At 37.5% G+C, this 14,580-nt stretch overlaps 1 protein-coding gene and 1 pseudogene across 1 annotated transcript; one reads left to right on the top strand and one right to left on the bottom strand.

Annotated features, from left to right (window-relative positions):
- The first annotated feature begins 4,146 nt into the window (after window positions 1-4,146).
- On the top strand, window positions 4,147-5,061 carry LOC118623174 (putative taste receptor type 2 member 33). The gene has a single exon (XM_036250665.1). The coding sequence runs from the start codon at window positions 4,147-4,149 to the stop codon at window positions 5,059-5,061; it is 915 nt and encodes a 304-aa protein (XP_036106558.1).
- A 4,280-nt stretch (window positions 5,062-9,341) lies between these two features.
- On the bottom strand, window positions 9,342-11,321 carry LOC118623349 (annotated as a pseudogene).
- Window positions 11,322-14,580: the final 3,259 nt, after the last annotated feature.

Genomic DNA, 14,580 nt, shown 5'->3' with positions numbered 1-14,580 from the left:
CCCAACTGAGATGCTAACAGGAATCAAGGCTCAACTACAGCAAGAAGGTGTACACAGTCTACACAGTGTGTGCACCTAGAGTGCCCAGGTGAGTGCTTGGGGAAGCTGTGCCACTGGACCCTATAGGATGCCTACTACATAAGGTCACTCTACCAAGCCCTGGAGATGTAGCAGCTCTACCTAATACATAGAAACAAACACAGGGAGGCAGCCCAACTCAGGATACAAAGAAACATGTCCCAAGTGAAAAAACTGTACAAAACTCCAGAAAGTAACTAAACAAAATGGAGACAAGTAATCTACTAGATGCAGAGTTCAAAAACACTGGTTATAAGAATACACAATTGATGTATGGGAAAAGTAGATGCACTTAGTAAGAACTTCAAGAAAGAGATATAAAATATAAAAATGGAGATAGAAAACATAAGAAAGAACCAATCAGAAATGAAGAATACATGAACTGAAATGAGAAATAAATTACTTAGAATCAGTAGTGCAGTAGAAGTAGCAGAAGATCATATCAGAGATTTAGAAGATAAGGAAGTAGAAAACATCCAATCAGAATGGCAAAAAGAAAAACTAATTAAAAAAATGAAGATAGTGGAAGGAGCCTCTGGGATAACTTCAAGCATACTAACATTCACATCATGTGGGTGCCAGAGAGAAGAGAGAGAGCAGGAATTGGAAACCATTTGAAAAATAATGATAAAACTTCCCTAATCTGGTGAATTTTTTTTCATACAATCAAGGAAACACAGAGAGTCTGAAACAAGTTAAACTGAAAGAGGTCCACACCAAGCAAAATATAATTAAAATGTAAAGGATTAAGGACAAAGAGAGAATCTTAAAGCAGCAAGAGAAAAGCATTTAATCATCTACAAAGCATGTCCCATAAGACTGTCAGATGATTTCTCAACAGAAACATTTTAGGCCAGAAGGGAATGGCATGAAATATTTAATGTCATGACAAGCAAGAATCTACAACCAAGATTACTCTACTCAACAAAGCTGTCCTTTAGAATAGAAGAATAGATAAAGATCTTCACAGACAAGAAAAAACTACAGGAGTTCATCACCACCAAACCAATATTACAAGAAATGGTAATGGGTCTATGTTAAGAAGAGGAAGAAAAAAAAAAGATGAAATATATGAATAATAAAATGGCAATAAATACATATGTATTAACAATTTCTTTAAATACAAATGGTTTAAATGCTCAAAAGATACATGGAGACTGACTGGATAACAATACCAGACACATATGCTGTCTACAAGAGATTCACTTCACATAGAAAAACACACACAGACTGAAAAAGATGGAAAAAGATATTTCATGAAAAGGGAAACAAACAAACAATGCTGGTGTAGCAATACTTATATGAGACAGAATAGATTTTAAAACAAAGCCTATGCCCTGGCCACTTTGGCCCAGCAGTTAGAGTGTTGGCCTGCGGAGTGGAGGATTGTGGTTTTGATTCCTGTAGGGCATGTACCTGGATTGCAGGTTCAATGTCCAGCCCTGGTCAGTGTTGTATAGGAGAAACCAATCAATGTGTTTCTCTCACATCAGTGTTTCTCGCTCTCTCTATCTCCCCCCCTCTCTCCCATCACTCCTCCCTCCAGTTCTGTCTAAAAATCAATGGAAAAATATTCTTGGGTGAGGATTAACAACAACAAAAAACAAAGATAAAAAAACAAAGGCTATAACAAGAGACAAAGAAGGATCCAGCAATTCCAATTCTGGGTATTTAATCAAAAAATGCAAAACCTAAATCAAAAAGATATATACATTCATGTGTTCATTGCCACATTATTTACATAGCTAAGATATGGGAGCAACCCAAGTGCCCATCAATAGATGAGTGGATGAAAAAAGAAGTGGTACATATATACAATGGAATATGATTCAGCTATAAAAAAGAATGAAATCTTGCCATCTACAACAATCTGGATGGACCTAGTGGGTATCGGGTTGAGTGTGGAATAAGTCAGAAATAGGAAGACAAATGCCAGATAATTTATCCCAGGTTAACTTTGAAGTACCAAATAACACAGGATCAAATGAATAACAATCCTTGTGCTCGGTGTCTACATCAGGCAGGCACAATTGTAAGCACTCTACACAAATAGTATACTCACTCCTCACAATCAGAGGTACACAAAGGGAAGAATGTAGGTTTTCTATGCTGGCAGTCCAGCTCCAAGATCCTCTGCTAAAAACCATTATACTATAAAAGTTGAAACTGAAGAAAACCCAAGAGTAGAGGCTGATTTTAACATATGTTATTCTTTTAACAAATTAAGTAGTAAAAAATGAGTTAAACAGAGAAACATAAAACCATATATTCATAAATAGGAATCTAGACTCTGCAATGAAAAACACAGATTGTTTCAAAGAACACAAAGTATATTTAAAATGTAGATTCAAAAGGGAAACTTTGTCAAAGATCTAAGCATGAGAGAGAAATATGATAGCTATTAATAATGGGTTGGTCAAACAACATTTGTTGGCGAGGGTGTGGAGAAAAGGGGACTCTAATACACTGCTGGTGGGAATGCAGACTGGTGCAGCCGCTATGGAAAACAATATGGTGCTACCTCAAAAAATTAAAAATTGAACTTCCATTTGACCCAGTGATCCCACTGCTGGGAATATACCCTAGGAAGCCTGAAACACCAATCAGGAAGAATATATGTACCCCCATGTTCATAGCAGCACTATTTACAATAGCTAAGATCTGGAAACAGCCCAAGTGTCCACCAGTAGACGAATGGATAAAAAAGCTGTGGTACATATACACAATGGAGTACTATGCAGCGGTAAGAAAGAAAGATCTCTTATCCTTTGAGACGACATGGAGGGACCTGGAAAGTATTATCCTAAGTGAAAGAAGCCAAGCAGAGAAGGACAAATACCACATGATCTCACTTATATACTGAATATAATGAACATAACAGTCTGAGGAATACAGTAGACCCAGACACATGGAAGTGGGGCACAGACTGACATCCCTCAGAAGAGGGGATGGGGGTGGGGGGTGGGAAGAGATAAACCACAGAACTTATATGCATGTATGCATGACCAATGGATATGGACAACTAAGCCGGGGACAGGGTGGAGGGGGGGTGGGGTGGGGGGTGCCAATGGGGTAAAAAGGTAAAATATCTGTAACAAAAAAATAAATAAATAAATAAAAATTTCAAAAACAAAAACAAAAAAAACCAATAACTAAAATCTGGAAACAACCCAGATGCCCATCAGTAGATGAAAAAAAAAAAAATAAATAAATAAAATAAAAAAAATAAAAAAAATAAAAATAAATAAAAATAAAAAAAAATAAAAACTTAAAAAAAAAAAAAAAATGGGTTGGAAATTCTGCATGGGAGAAAAGTCAGATTTAAACCTAAACGACCTCCTGACACAAATTTTACATTTTGGAAGGTATAGGACAATAGTTCCACCCAGTAGATGTATGTGTCTTTGTGTGAGTTTGTGTTGAGTGTTTATGAGCTTGTAGACAATAAAGTTATACAAAAGTATTAGTTATCAGCAACCTAGTTTTATGGTGTATTGGCCTTGCTGCGGTTCCTGAGAAAATCTTTGATACTTTTGCTAGAAAAAATTTTGAATTCTTTCTACATAATTCTGGCATTAAAAAGAATTCATAGTGATAATCATCCTAGTTATGACCAAGCTCCAACTAATAGTTGAAGACATTCACTGTATACTGGGTTTTAAAATTTTACTAACAAACAAATAATGTTGATGAACACAAATTATGGAAAGTCAACCCAGAAACAAATTGCAAAACAATACGTCTCTATTTGCATGCTAGCAAATGAGAATTCAGCTTTCACTTCAACATTAGTTATGAAATAATCCAGCCAGAGGCAGGAACACACACTGTTTGAATGGGAGTCGATTTGAGCTATTAGGGAATAACAATGTTTTCCATAAAGATAGCATTGAACTAATTTATTAGCATACCCTGAAGCTTTCCTGCTTGGCATTGGTGGCAGAAGTGAAAAGAAACCAAAATTTTACTGCAAATTCAGAAATCAGCTGCATATAGAAATTAGGGTCAGAATAATACAGAAAACAGACCAGTGATATTAGACCTGGCTTTTTTTCCTTTTTAGACATAATGGCTTTACTACCAATAATCATTTCCAGCCTATTAATGATACAATTTGTTCTAGGGAACTTTGCCAACGGCTTCATAGCACTGGTGAACTGCACTGACTGGGTCAAGAGACAAAAGCTGTCCTGCACTGACCGAATTCTCACTGCTCTGGCGGTCTCCAGAATTGGTTTACTCTGGTTATTATTATTGAATTGGTATGCTATTGTGTTTAATCTACCATTCTATCACACAGAAGCAAGACTTATTATGCATATTTTCTGGGTAGTAAGCAACCATTGTAGCCTCTGGCTTGCTACTAGCCTCAGCATACTTTATTTGCTCATGATAGCCAATTTCTCCAATCGTTGTTTTCTTCATCTAAAATGGAAAGCTAAAAGAGTGGTTCTCATGATATTTATGGGGACTTTGATCTTCTTGGTTTGTCATATTGCAGTGATTAGCGCAGAGGATGCAATGGCGATGAATGTATATGATAGAAACGTCACTTGGGAAAACCACATGTTGGATAAGGTACACATTTCAAATGTGACTGTATTCATACTTGTAAACTTCATACCCTTTACAATGTCCCTGACAGCTGTTTTGCTGCTAACCTTTTCCATGTGGAAACATGTCAAGAAGATGCAACTCAATGGCAAAGGATCCCAAGATCTCAGCACCAAGATTCACGTAAGAGCCATGCACACTGTGATCTCCTTTCTCTTGCTGTTTGTCATTTTCTTCGTGTCTCAAATCATTTCAGTTTGGAATTCTAGTACTCTACAGAGCATTTCAGTTCGCAATTTTTGCAAGGTCCTTGGATTGATGTATCCTTCAAGCCACTCATTCATCTTGATTTTTGGGAACAAGAAACTACGACAGGCCTTCTTGTCATTTCTATGGCAGCCGAGATGCTGGCTGAATAAAAGGAAATAAGTGGGTACTTTGTGTCTTCTGGTGGAAAACAAACTGATGGAGACTGCAAAGATTTGTACTTCCTGCCACATTTCTTAATGTGTATAGAATTGGTAAGGTTTACCTAGGAAAACTTTTACCTAAGCTTATCACAAAAACATACATATATGTGCAGGTTTATGAAAAATACAGGAATGACGATAAGATTACCATATTATTTTTTCAGTCATGCAATCTAATTTAGAAAATATTGTAAAAAGTTCCTCAAAGTTATGAAGCCATGAGTTCTTACATATGTATTCTATGTTATCATCTTGCAAGGGAAGAATTTATGATGTATATTTATGTATTTTTAGGGACTGACAAGTCATCTCAGGAAATCATTGCTATTTTCCTTTGTAATTAGTACCATGCATATGTACTACAATGTGTTTAGATTATTTTGTTTGTACCTACAATATTTTGGAAGATAAGGATATTGAATTCGAAATCACATGTTGAGGATGGATGTTTGGGATACATATTATTCAATCATGAATTCTTTGTGGTAATAGAAAACAATCAGAACTGTTGTTAGGAAAGATGCACATGAAATTAAAGAGTGACAGATGTATTTGGAGTACATTTTATATACATGTACAATAAGCAGCTCTAAAGATTATTAGATTTAATACAAGTAAGTGGAATCTTAGAAAATAATGAGGTTCTACAAATGGGATAAAGAAGAAAGCAAAATAATCATGATGGTTTTAATTGCTGCTATGGTTACATATGTAATTAGAAAAGTAATTTCTCACAGTTTTTGAATTCAGACCTTTTTTAAAGTTGAAAACTGATGTATATTTATTTAGTTTACCCTAAACAATGTTTGGGGCTCTGAATTTCCAATCATTTTTTCCATCTTGCTACCTACAAATTCCTTTCAAACTTCACACAAAAATAACACTAATAAAAAGGTAAATCTTTCTTTAAGAGTTTGTTGTTATGTATTTTATTCAGTTTCACCATAGAAGATAATTTATAGAAGAATAACAAAAGATTCTTTCCAATATGAGTCACAGGGCAAGGTAATACTAAGAAACCACCGAAGGAAGTTGTGTTCCATTTCCATTTGGTAGTCTTGATCAATTACTCCAGCAGCACAGTATCTCCATTCTTTGCCTGTTAATTTAGAGGCTCAAAGAGTCCAAAGTGGCTGGTTAGCAGCCTAAATTCCAGTTTGATAAAATCACTGTCGTGTCTCCTGGAAAAAGTGTTCCTGCCTTTGTACAATGACCTCCAGGCCAGGAGAGCATAAAGTCATGGGAAGAGAAAACAGCATTTTTGCTGTTAGGTTACTAGGGGTAATAGTGAATGGTGACAACTGTATTTCTACACTGGTTACTGGAGAAACAGCATCATGTAGTGCATGCTGAGTCCAGGTATATGTAACCTTCTGGAGATCCTTGACCAAACAATGCAAAATTCTGCCACCTAACTGGCACTGTAACTGAGTCTGCAGAAGGCTGGTATGCTATCTGTCAAGCCAGCTACTAGAGTATGGTGGGAAACATGGTAAGGTGAGTGAATTCCACAAGCGTGGGCCTTTTGCCACAACTATCTTGCTGTGAAGTTGGTTCCTTGATCAGAAGCAATGTTGTATACAGTAGCTTGATGATGGATAAGGCATTCTGTGAGTGCATGCATGGTGGTTTGGACAGAAGTATTGCATTGAAGGAAAGCAAATCCATATCCAGAGTAAGCATCTACTTCAGTAAGACCAAAACGTCTCCACTTCCATCATGAAAATAGTCCAATATAATCAACCTGCCACTAGGGTGACCACCCCTCACAAGGGTGCTATATTTGGCACTCAGTTTTGGTGTCTCCTACTGGCAGATTGGGCATTCAGCAGTGGCCACTTTGTTCCTGCCACTCTGGTCATGTTGTATATGAACCCACTGAGTGATGTCAGGAGTTGCTGGAGAAAGACTTTTATCCACCAATCTGATATGATCTTATCTACTTGTTAATTAAAATTCTCCATGTTGAAGTCATCCTGCGGTGAACATTCCTATGGGATAAAAATATATTCACAATTTTAGCAAAGAAAAATGGTCAGGGAAGTCTGTCCACATACTTGTCTCAAAGTGCCTTGTCACTAAATTTCTAATCACGTTCCGTCCAAGTTGTTCACCATCCAGCTAAACCATTGGCCACAGCCCATGAGTCAGCATGTAATTACATCTCTTTCCATTTTTTCTTTTAAGCAAAGTTAACACCAGGTACAATGGTCAGAATTCTGTCCACTAGGAGGATTTTCATTCACCACTGTTGTTTGAAGATGTCCCAGGAAGGGACTGCAGTGCTGTAGTTATACACTTTGGGATGGAGCCTGCATGTTATAGAGAACCATGTATAAAACAGACCCACGTTTTCTCTCCCTCTGTCCAGCTATTGTAGAGAACTCCCCATGAGGCTAGAGGTGAATCCTAGAGCAGTGTAGCAGGCATGGGTCACTTCATGGAATGTTCTGGTGCCATCAGAACCTGCTTGGGTCTGATCATGTCTATACTACTTCCATTCAATGATGGCAAATGTTCAATTTTATGGCTCCGTGGGTCATGTAACAATGGGCACACAGGAAACCTGATAACTTGATTGCCTATGGTCAAGATTTTTGTCTCTACTAAGGTCCAGTAGCAGGCTAACAGCTGTTTCTCTACCTTTGCTCCAACCTCCTAAGTCTCAATTTGGGGTCCTCTTTATGTCCCTCGTCATAAGGGTACTCTCCAGCTGCTCTTCAGTTGGTTTTTACCAAAGACTTGTCTTTATTTTAGTTGTAATTTCAATTTGGTTCTGGGAGACAGTCTGTGTAGCCTCCATTCACTCTGCCACCATTTTCCTCTCTCCCTTTTTATCTATTTTAGATTGAGAGGAAGGGAAAGGGAGAGAGAGATTGAAACATTGATGAGAGAGAATATCAACTGGTTACCTCCTGTGTGCCCCCTATCTGGGAATGGGCCCCAAACCTGGGCATATGTCCTACCGGGATGCAAGCCTGTGACCTCTTGGTGCATGGGTTGATGCTCAACCACTGAGCCACACCAGCCTGAGACACATGCTCTTCAGATGGCAGTGTAAGAAAACACAGTACTTGCATCCTTTCACAAGTAATCCAAAATTACAAGTAAACTACAGAACAACGGTCACTGAGAGCTGCCTGAAATCTGGCTGAATGGGAGTCCTACAAATAGAGAATAAAAAAGAAGCCACATTGTGACTGGTAGGAGAGACAGAGAAGCAGAATGGGCTGGTCGACGCCCATTTGTGGTGAATGAAACTCAGAATGGACATCTCGGCCTCATAGATTCCCGCTGAGGAGTGAGTGATCCAGCCCCAGTGTTCCAGTGCCAGAAAGAGGAGTCCCCGTAATTCCAGGGGGATTGAGGCTAGATTAGACCAAAGGCTGCTGGAGTCCTGGGCATTCCTCTTTAACATACATAATATATTAATTTCTAAAAATGTTTAAGCCATTTAAAAATTTAATTTAATTGTACAGTATTTTATAGTAGTTTCAACAAACTGAAAAGTAAAACAAACCACTTATATCAGCTTAAAAATGAACAACCTCTTTGCCCCTCTGGAGCATGCAAAAATCAACAGTGAAAGTGGAATATTTAAATGACTACAATGTAAGTATTTGGTAAAAGGATTTTTTTTTTTTATCCTCATTCGAGGACATTTTTCCATTTTTTGTTCAGATAGAGTGGGAGGGAGAGAGAGGAAGAAAGAGAGAGAGAGAGAGAAACATCAATGTGAAATGAACACATTGAGTGGCTGCCTCCCACATGACCCAACTAGGGCCAGGGACAAACTGCAAGCGAGGTACATGCCCTTATCGGGAACTGAACTCTGGTTTCTCTGGACCACAGGCTGACACTCTACCACTGAACCAAAATGGCCAGGGCTAAAAGGATTTTTAAAAGTAAATTCCATCTGGTAATTCCATACAACTACCAGTATGTTGACAGTACATAGGAATTTAAAACAAAACAAATCTAAGGTGATCAAATCCATAATTAAGTGAAGTTTTATTTTATTCAGTTGTGAATAAAATAGCAGCCATTGTTTTATTCAATGTACTAATGGTATCAACATCAGGAGAAATGATCTGCCTTGTTTGTGTAAAACAAGAAGAGTTACCTTCTGTTGAAAGGAAGTGAGCTTTTCAAACTTAGTTCTTTTTCATTTGTGTCAGAATTTCCAAATAAATAAATGGTTCCAGCTAGTGTCTTGGCAGTCCAGTTCCTTATATGACTTCATCTTCCAAGAGGTGAGCACAGTGGCCACTTATAGGTATAATCTTTGAAACATTCCATTGTTTCAAAAAAGGTATTTAAAATCTGGAAGACACCTATCTGTCATTTTTTTGTTTTGTTTAATTTTCTTCAATATATTCATTGTATCAATTGGACTCAATGAATTACTGCATTGTACTTCAAAAAACACTGCTTTAACATGAAAAAAAATACATCATAGTTAACAGGTGTTAAATTTTCTGTGAATAAATTTCTACAAGGAGTCAACTGAATAAACAAAAGTTTTATTGTATTTGTTGTTCTAATGATTCCCTACTCGCTGGCTTTTCCAGTTTCCCACACTGGGTGTATATGCCACAAGATGACAAAGGTTTCATGTGCTGAAGCTTAGTCTCACAGACTACTTGCCAGAGCACACTTAGTGCATGGTACATGTTTTGATTCTGAGGGTGTGTCATTATCGCTGCCAGTGTTTCATTAAAAAACAAATTTAGTGCTACCAGTAGTGAAGTACAAGAATATATGTCATGTAAAAGTTTCCAAATTATCTTTTTCTCATTTTTAGTTGGGAAGATTTTTTTTTTCTTTTTTTATCCTCACCCGAGCACACCTTTCCATATTCTTTCAGATAGAGTGGGAGGGAGAGCGAGAGAGAGAAACATGGACGTGAAAGGGACACATGGAGTGGTTGCACCCACACAACCCATCCAGGGCCAGGGACAAACTGCAACCAAGGTACATGCCCTTAGTGGGCTCTCTGGACTGCAGGTCCATGCTCTAACCGCTGAGCCAAACCGGCCAGGGCTAGTTGGAAAGATTTAAACTACGTTGAAAAGATACCTTTTGACCAAGGAAGTGTTTCTATTCCAAAATTTCAAAAAATCACCTTTGAAAACACAACAGGTTTTACTACTCTATAAGTTCTAGTTTCCAGTTTAATGAAGTCACAAGTGGAGCACGTCTAGTTTTCCACCCAGCTATCCCTGGGACTCTCAATGTGCAATAGAAGTTTTGTCACTTTCAAGGACGATCACTCTGGCACCTCTGGGAAGTAACACTTGAGTCAGGATTCCAGAAGCTGGATTGAATTCCAGGATTAGTTTACAATAGTCTTCTTTCAGCAGGAACTGCACCATAATCTCAGCCATTCTCAGACTGATTATGTAATGCCTGGACTCTAACCAGCATTCGGACACCCTTGAGGGCCATTCTCTGAGACTGTCACTGGGCAACAGCTGCGGCTGGAAATCAGACAAACCCTGGTCATCCTTTGCTGGACATTGTATGTCCTTCTAAATAGCTGCTCTGGACTTCAAAATGCAAAAGCAATCAGTACTGGATAATGTTGATCGCATCAGCCCCAGAGGAAGCCCATTACTGGGACCCACATCCTTAAACTGTAGTGTCTGTTCCAATGTGACCCAGAATCATTACAGTGTCAGCAAACTCCTCATATAGAACTGCAAGTGCAGCATCTCTCTACCATCTGACTAGGCCAGGTAAAAGCCTGGCCATTCCTTTTAAAGGGCAGGACCTTTTACTTCCTTGCTCACTCCCTCTGAACTCCAGTGCTGGGACAGCAGCTTTAAAGGCACCAGAGACACATGGGGAGGAACTGAATTGTCCATCATCAGGGAGAGAGTTGGAGGGGCAGCTTTCTCTCAGACTGAAGAGCTGGCACAGTCCACTGTTCCTTTAATGAGCCCTAACACCACAGAAGCTGCAGGTGGCACCATATCTGAGACTCCAAAAATCTGGCTCACATTATTACCCCTGCCGTGTTGATTCTCTGAAGCCCAGTTCACCCAAAGTTTGGACCCATCCAAGTTGTTTCCAGTAGTTTTTCCATACAAAGAGCCTGTATTTGATAATGCTTCATATGTCCATAACATCTTTCAAAGAAGCAGCATGTGCCTCAGCATACTCCATACCTCTTGCTAAATGGTCTGAGGCCTGTAATTCACAGCTTGGGCTCGACATGGCACCCCCAAGCCCAGCACAACCAACAGCCATCTGCAGATTGTATTGTGGCTCATGCAGGGTGGTCTTGGGAAGAATGAAAATGTCAGCTGGCTTTGTTCTGCATGCACTGGGACGCCCCAGATCCAAAGCATCTATTGGACAGCTTCAGAGCTCACTGAAATACCACCACTCAACCACCTCCACTAGTGACACACTCAAGGGGCAGACTTAGCAGGCATTGGAGTCCCGTTAAAGTAAGTCCTTCTCTGTGGGGTGGGCCCCTGCACTGCTGATCCTACACAGATGTTGATGGTTGCAACCAGTTCTTGCAACTGATTGGCCTGGAAGTAAATTGCTCCCATTGACATTCCAACAGGAATCAAGGCTCAGCTACAATAGGAGGGTATAAACAGTGCTCATGAGGGATGCACTGGAGTGCCCAGATTTGGTAATCAGGAAGGCTGTGCCACTGGGCCCTACAGGATGCCTACTACATAGAAACAAACATAGGGAGGCAGCCAATAGTAGGAGACAAAGAAACATGTCCCAAATGAAAGAGCTGAACAAAACTCCAGGAAAAAAAACAAAAGAAAACTAAACAAAATGGAGACAAACAGTCCAGGGCGTGATTTTAGCATTTATAAATCTTAAATATTAAGCAGTCAGAAATTCATTAAACAGAGAAAGTAAAACTGAATTTTCATATACAGAAAAATCTAGACTCTCCAATGGAAACCACTTGTTCTTTTGAAGTTTCCAAGGAATATTTGTAAGATTTCTGAACATTTTAATGAAATAATTCATATTTAAGTATTAAAGAGACACAAATAAAAACTTTGTCAAAGCCCTAAATTCTATTTGAGAGAAATGCTTGATGTCTATTAGTAATGGATTCAAAAGCCTGAATGACATAAAAGATGGATTTAAACCTCGATGACCTCACTGAAACTTTATCCAATTTGAAAAGTATGGGACAATAATTTTTTCTTTCTATGAAGTGTGTGTGTTTGTATGCTTATGAGTGTATAAACAATAAAATTACACTTAAATGTTAGTTATCGGCAACCTGCCTCTAGTGAGTGTTGGCCTTCCTGGAGTACCAAGAAAACCTTGATGCTTTAATAGGAAAGGCTTGGATTCTTTCTACATGTATCTGACATTACAAACAAATATCCAAAAGTGGGGATAAATGGTGATGGAAGGAAACTTGATTTGGAGTTGTAACGCACAATACACTATACAGATGATGTATTTATTATGGGATAGTACACCTGAAACCTATACAAGTTTATTAACCAATATCATCCCAAGAAATTCATTAAAATTAAAAAAGTCAATAGTAATAATGATCCTATTTATGGCCAAGCTTCTTTGAACAATTGAGCATTCACTGTGTATTCAATATATTGGGCTTAATTTTTTTTCTAATGACAAAGATGATGAACGAGAATTATAGTGAAGTTAAAGAAAGTCAATTGCAAAACAATGAAAGAGAATATGTCTATATTTGCAAATAAATACATCATCTGTATAGTGTATTGTGCGTTACAACCCCAAAGCAAATGAGAATTCAGCTTTCACAACAATGTCAGTTATGAAATATTCCAGCATACAGCAAAAACATGAAGTATTTGAATAGCAGTTAATTTAAGCTGTTTGGATCATAACAATGTTTTTCATAAAGAAAACATCGAGCTCTTCTATTAGCATATCTTGGTGCTTTCCTGCTTGGCATTGGTCATAGAATTTGAAAGAAACAAGAATTTAATGCACATTCAAGATCAGCTGCAAATAGAACTTAAGGTGAGACTCTTAAAGGAATCACGACTAGTGATATTAGACGTGGCCTCTTTCTAGACACAATTAGTTTGTTACCAAGCATTCTTTCCTTCCTTGAAATAGTAGAATTTGTTCTAGGAAATTTGCTATGTTTATTGTAATTTGCAGCCCAGCATGTGTAGATTTTAGTGTTGGGACCTCTAATCTTTTGCACAGTACGAATATTCAATTTTAAATCATACATTGAGGATGTTTATTTGGGACAGATTTTTTTCCACCATGAATATTCAATTTCTGGTCAACAGACAGCAAACAGAACTTTTGGTAAGTATTCAAGAGTGACAAATATATTTAGGGTATATTAAAAATCTACTTACAATTCAAAAGTGACAAATATTTTTAGAATAAATTTTGTATATGTGTATAACAAATAGTACCGGAGAATATTTAATTTGATGCAAGTAAGTAAAAAACTTAGAAAAGTCAAATTGTACATTAGAAAGTTGAAAGAAACATGATTGTGACATTTTAAAATGAGTTATAAAATTTCATGTTGTTAGGAAAGTCTTTTTAAAAATAGTTTTCCAAGGAAAGCTATTGTTGAAATTGAGATCTGAAGTAAAATATTTCAGTTTTTTTTTTTCTATACCACCTCTGGGCATTACATTGACAAACATCTTCTACATCTTCCATCCTTAAAATTACTTTTAAACTTCATATGAGAAGACTTAAATGTGCCCTATCTGAAAAATGCTACTGTATAAATAGTAAAAAAAATTATGGTATATAATTCAATGACTCTTTTTTCATATATTAAAATGGCATTCATTAAGTCTATATAATAATTACAGGGGAATTCTTAAAATATGTTTTATCATAATCTTTGGAAAATGATGAAATAAAAAAATGTGTTAGCAAATTCATTGATAGCAAGCTCTAATACAAGAAAGAAAAGTATAATCTTGCTCAACAACTTGAATTCTACATAACTGTATTAATTCTTAGGTTATAAAATTTTAACATTGTCTAAACCTCAAAGCAAATCATGTTCACACCTGATCTGTGTGCATATCATTGATCTTCTCCTGTGCAATATAGTCAACAGAAAAGCAAGGAGCATGCCCATGTTGTTTACTAGTCACTCCCAGGACCCGTAGGCCCGCCCACATAACAGCTGGTTAGAATCGGATGAACGAATTAACTATACTAAGGCTGGGAAACAGGAAAATGAAACATCACAAAACCAGCAGGCATGAATTTCTTAGTTCTGGTTTCATGATGAAGTGACAATTATATCTGAGAAGCATTTCTCAGAGCAACATTTGGGCTGTTGTATAATTATATGGGGGAATATTACTAGCATACAGCCTTGACACAGCCATAACATATGTGTAAAGTGAAAACAAGGAGACAAGGTGGAACATCAAAATTAGATAGCATCTATCACAATAGTATTAAAAAGGCATATAAATGATTTTTGTAAATATATATATATTTT

Source organism: Molossus molossus, unplaced genomic scaffold, assembly GCF_014108415.1.
Source record: "Molossus molossus isolate mMolMol1 unplaced genomic scaffold, mMolMol1.p scaffold_m16_p_10, whole genome shotgun sequence".
Taxonomy (NCBI): Eukaryota; Metazoa; Chordata; class Mammalia; order Chiroptera; family Molossidae; genus Molossus; species Molossus molossus.
This window is presented reverse-complemented; position numbering and strand designations above follow the sequence as displayed.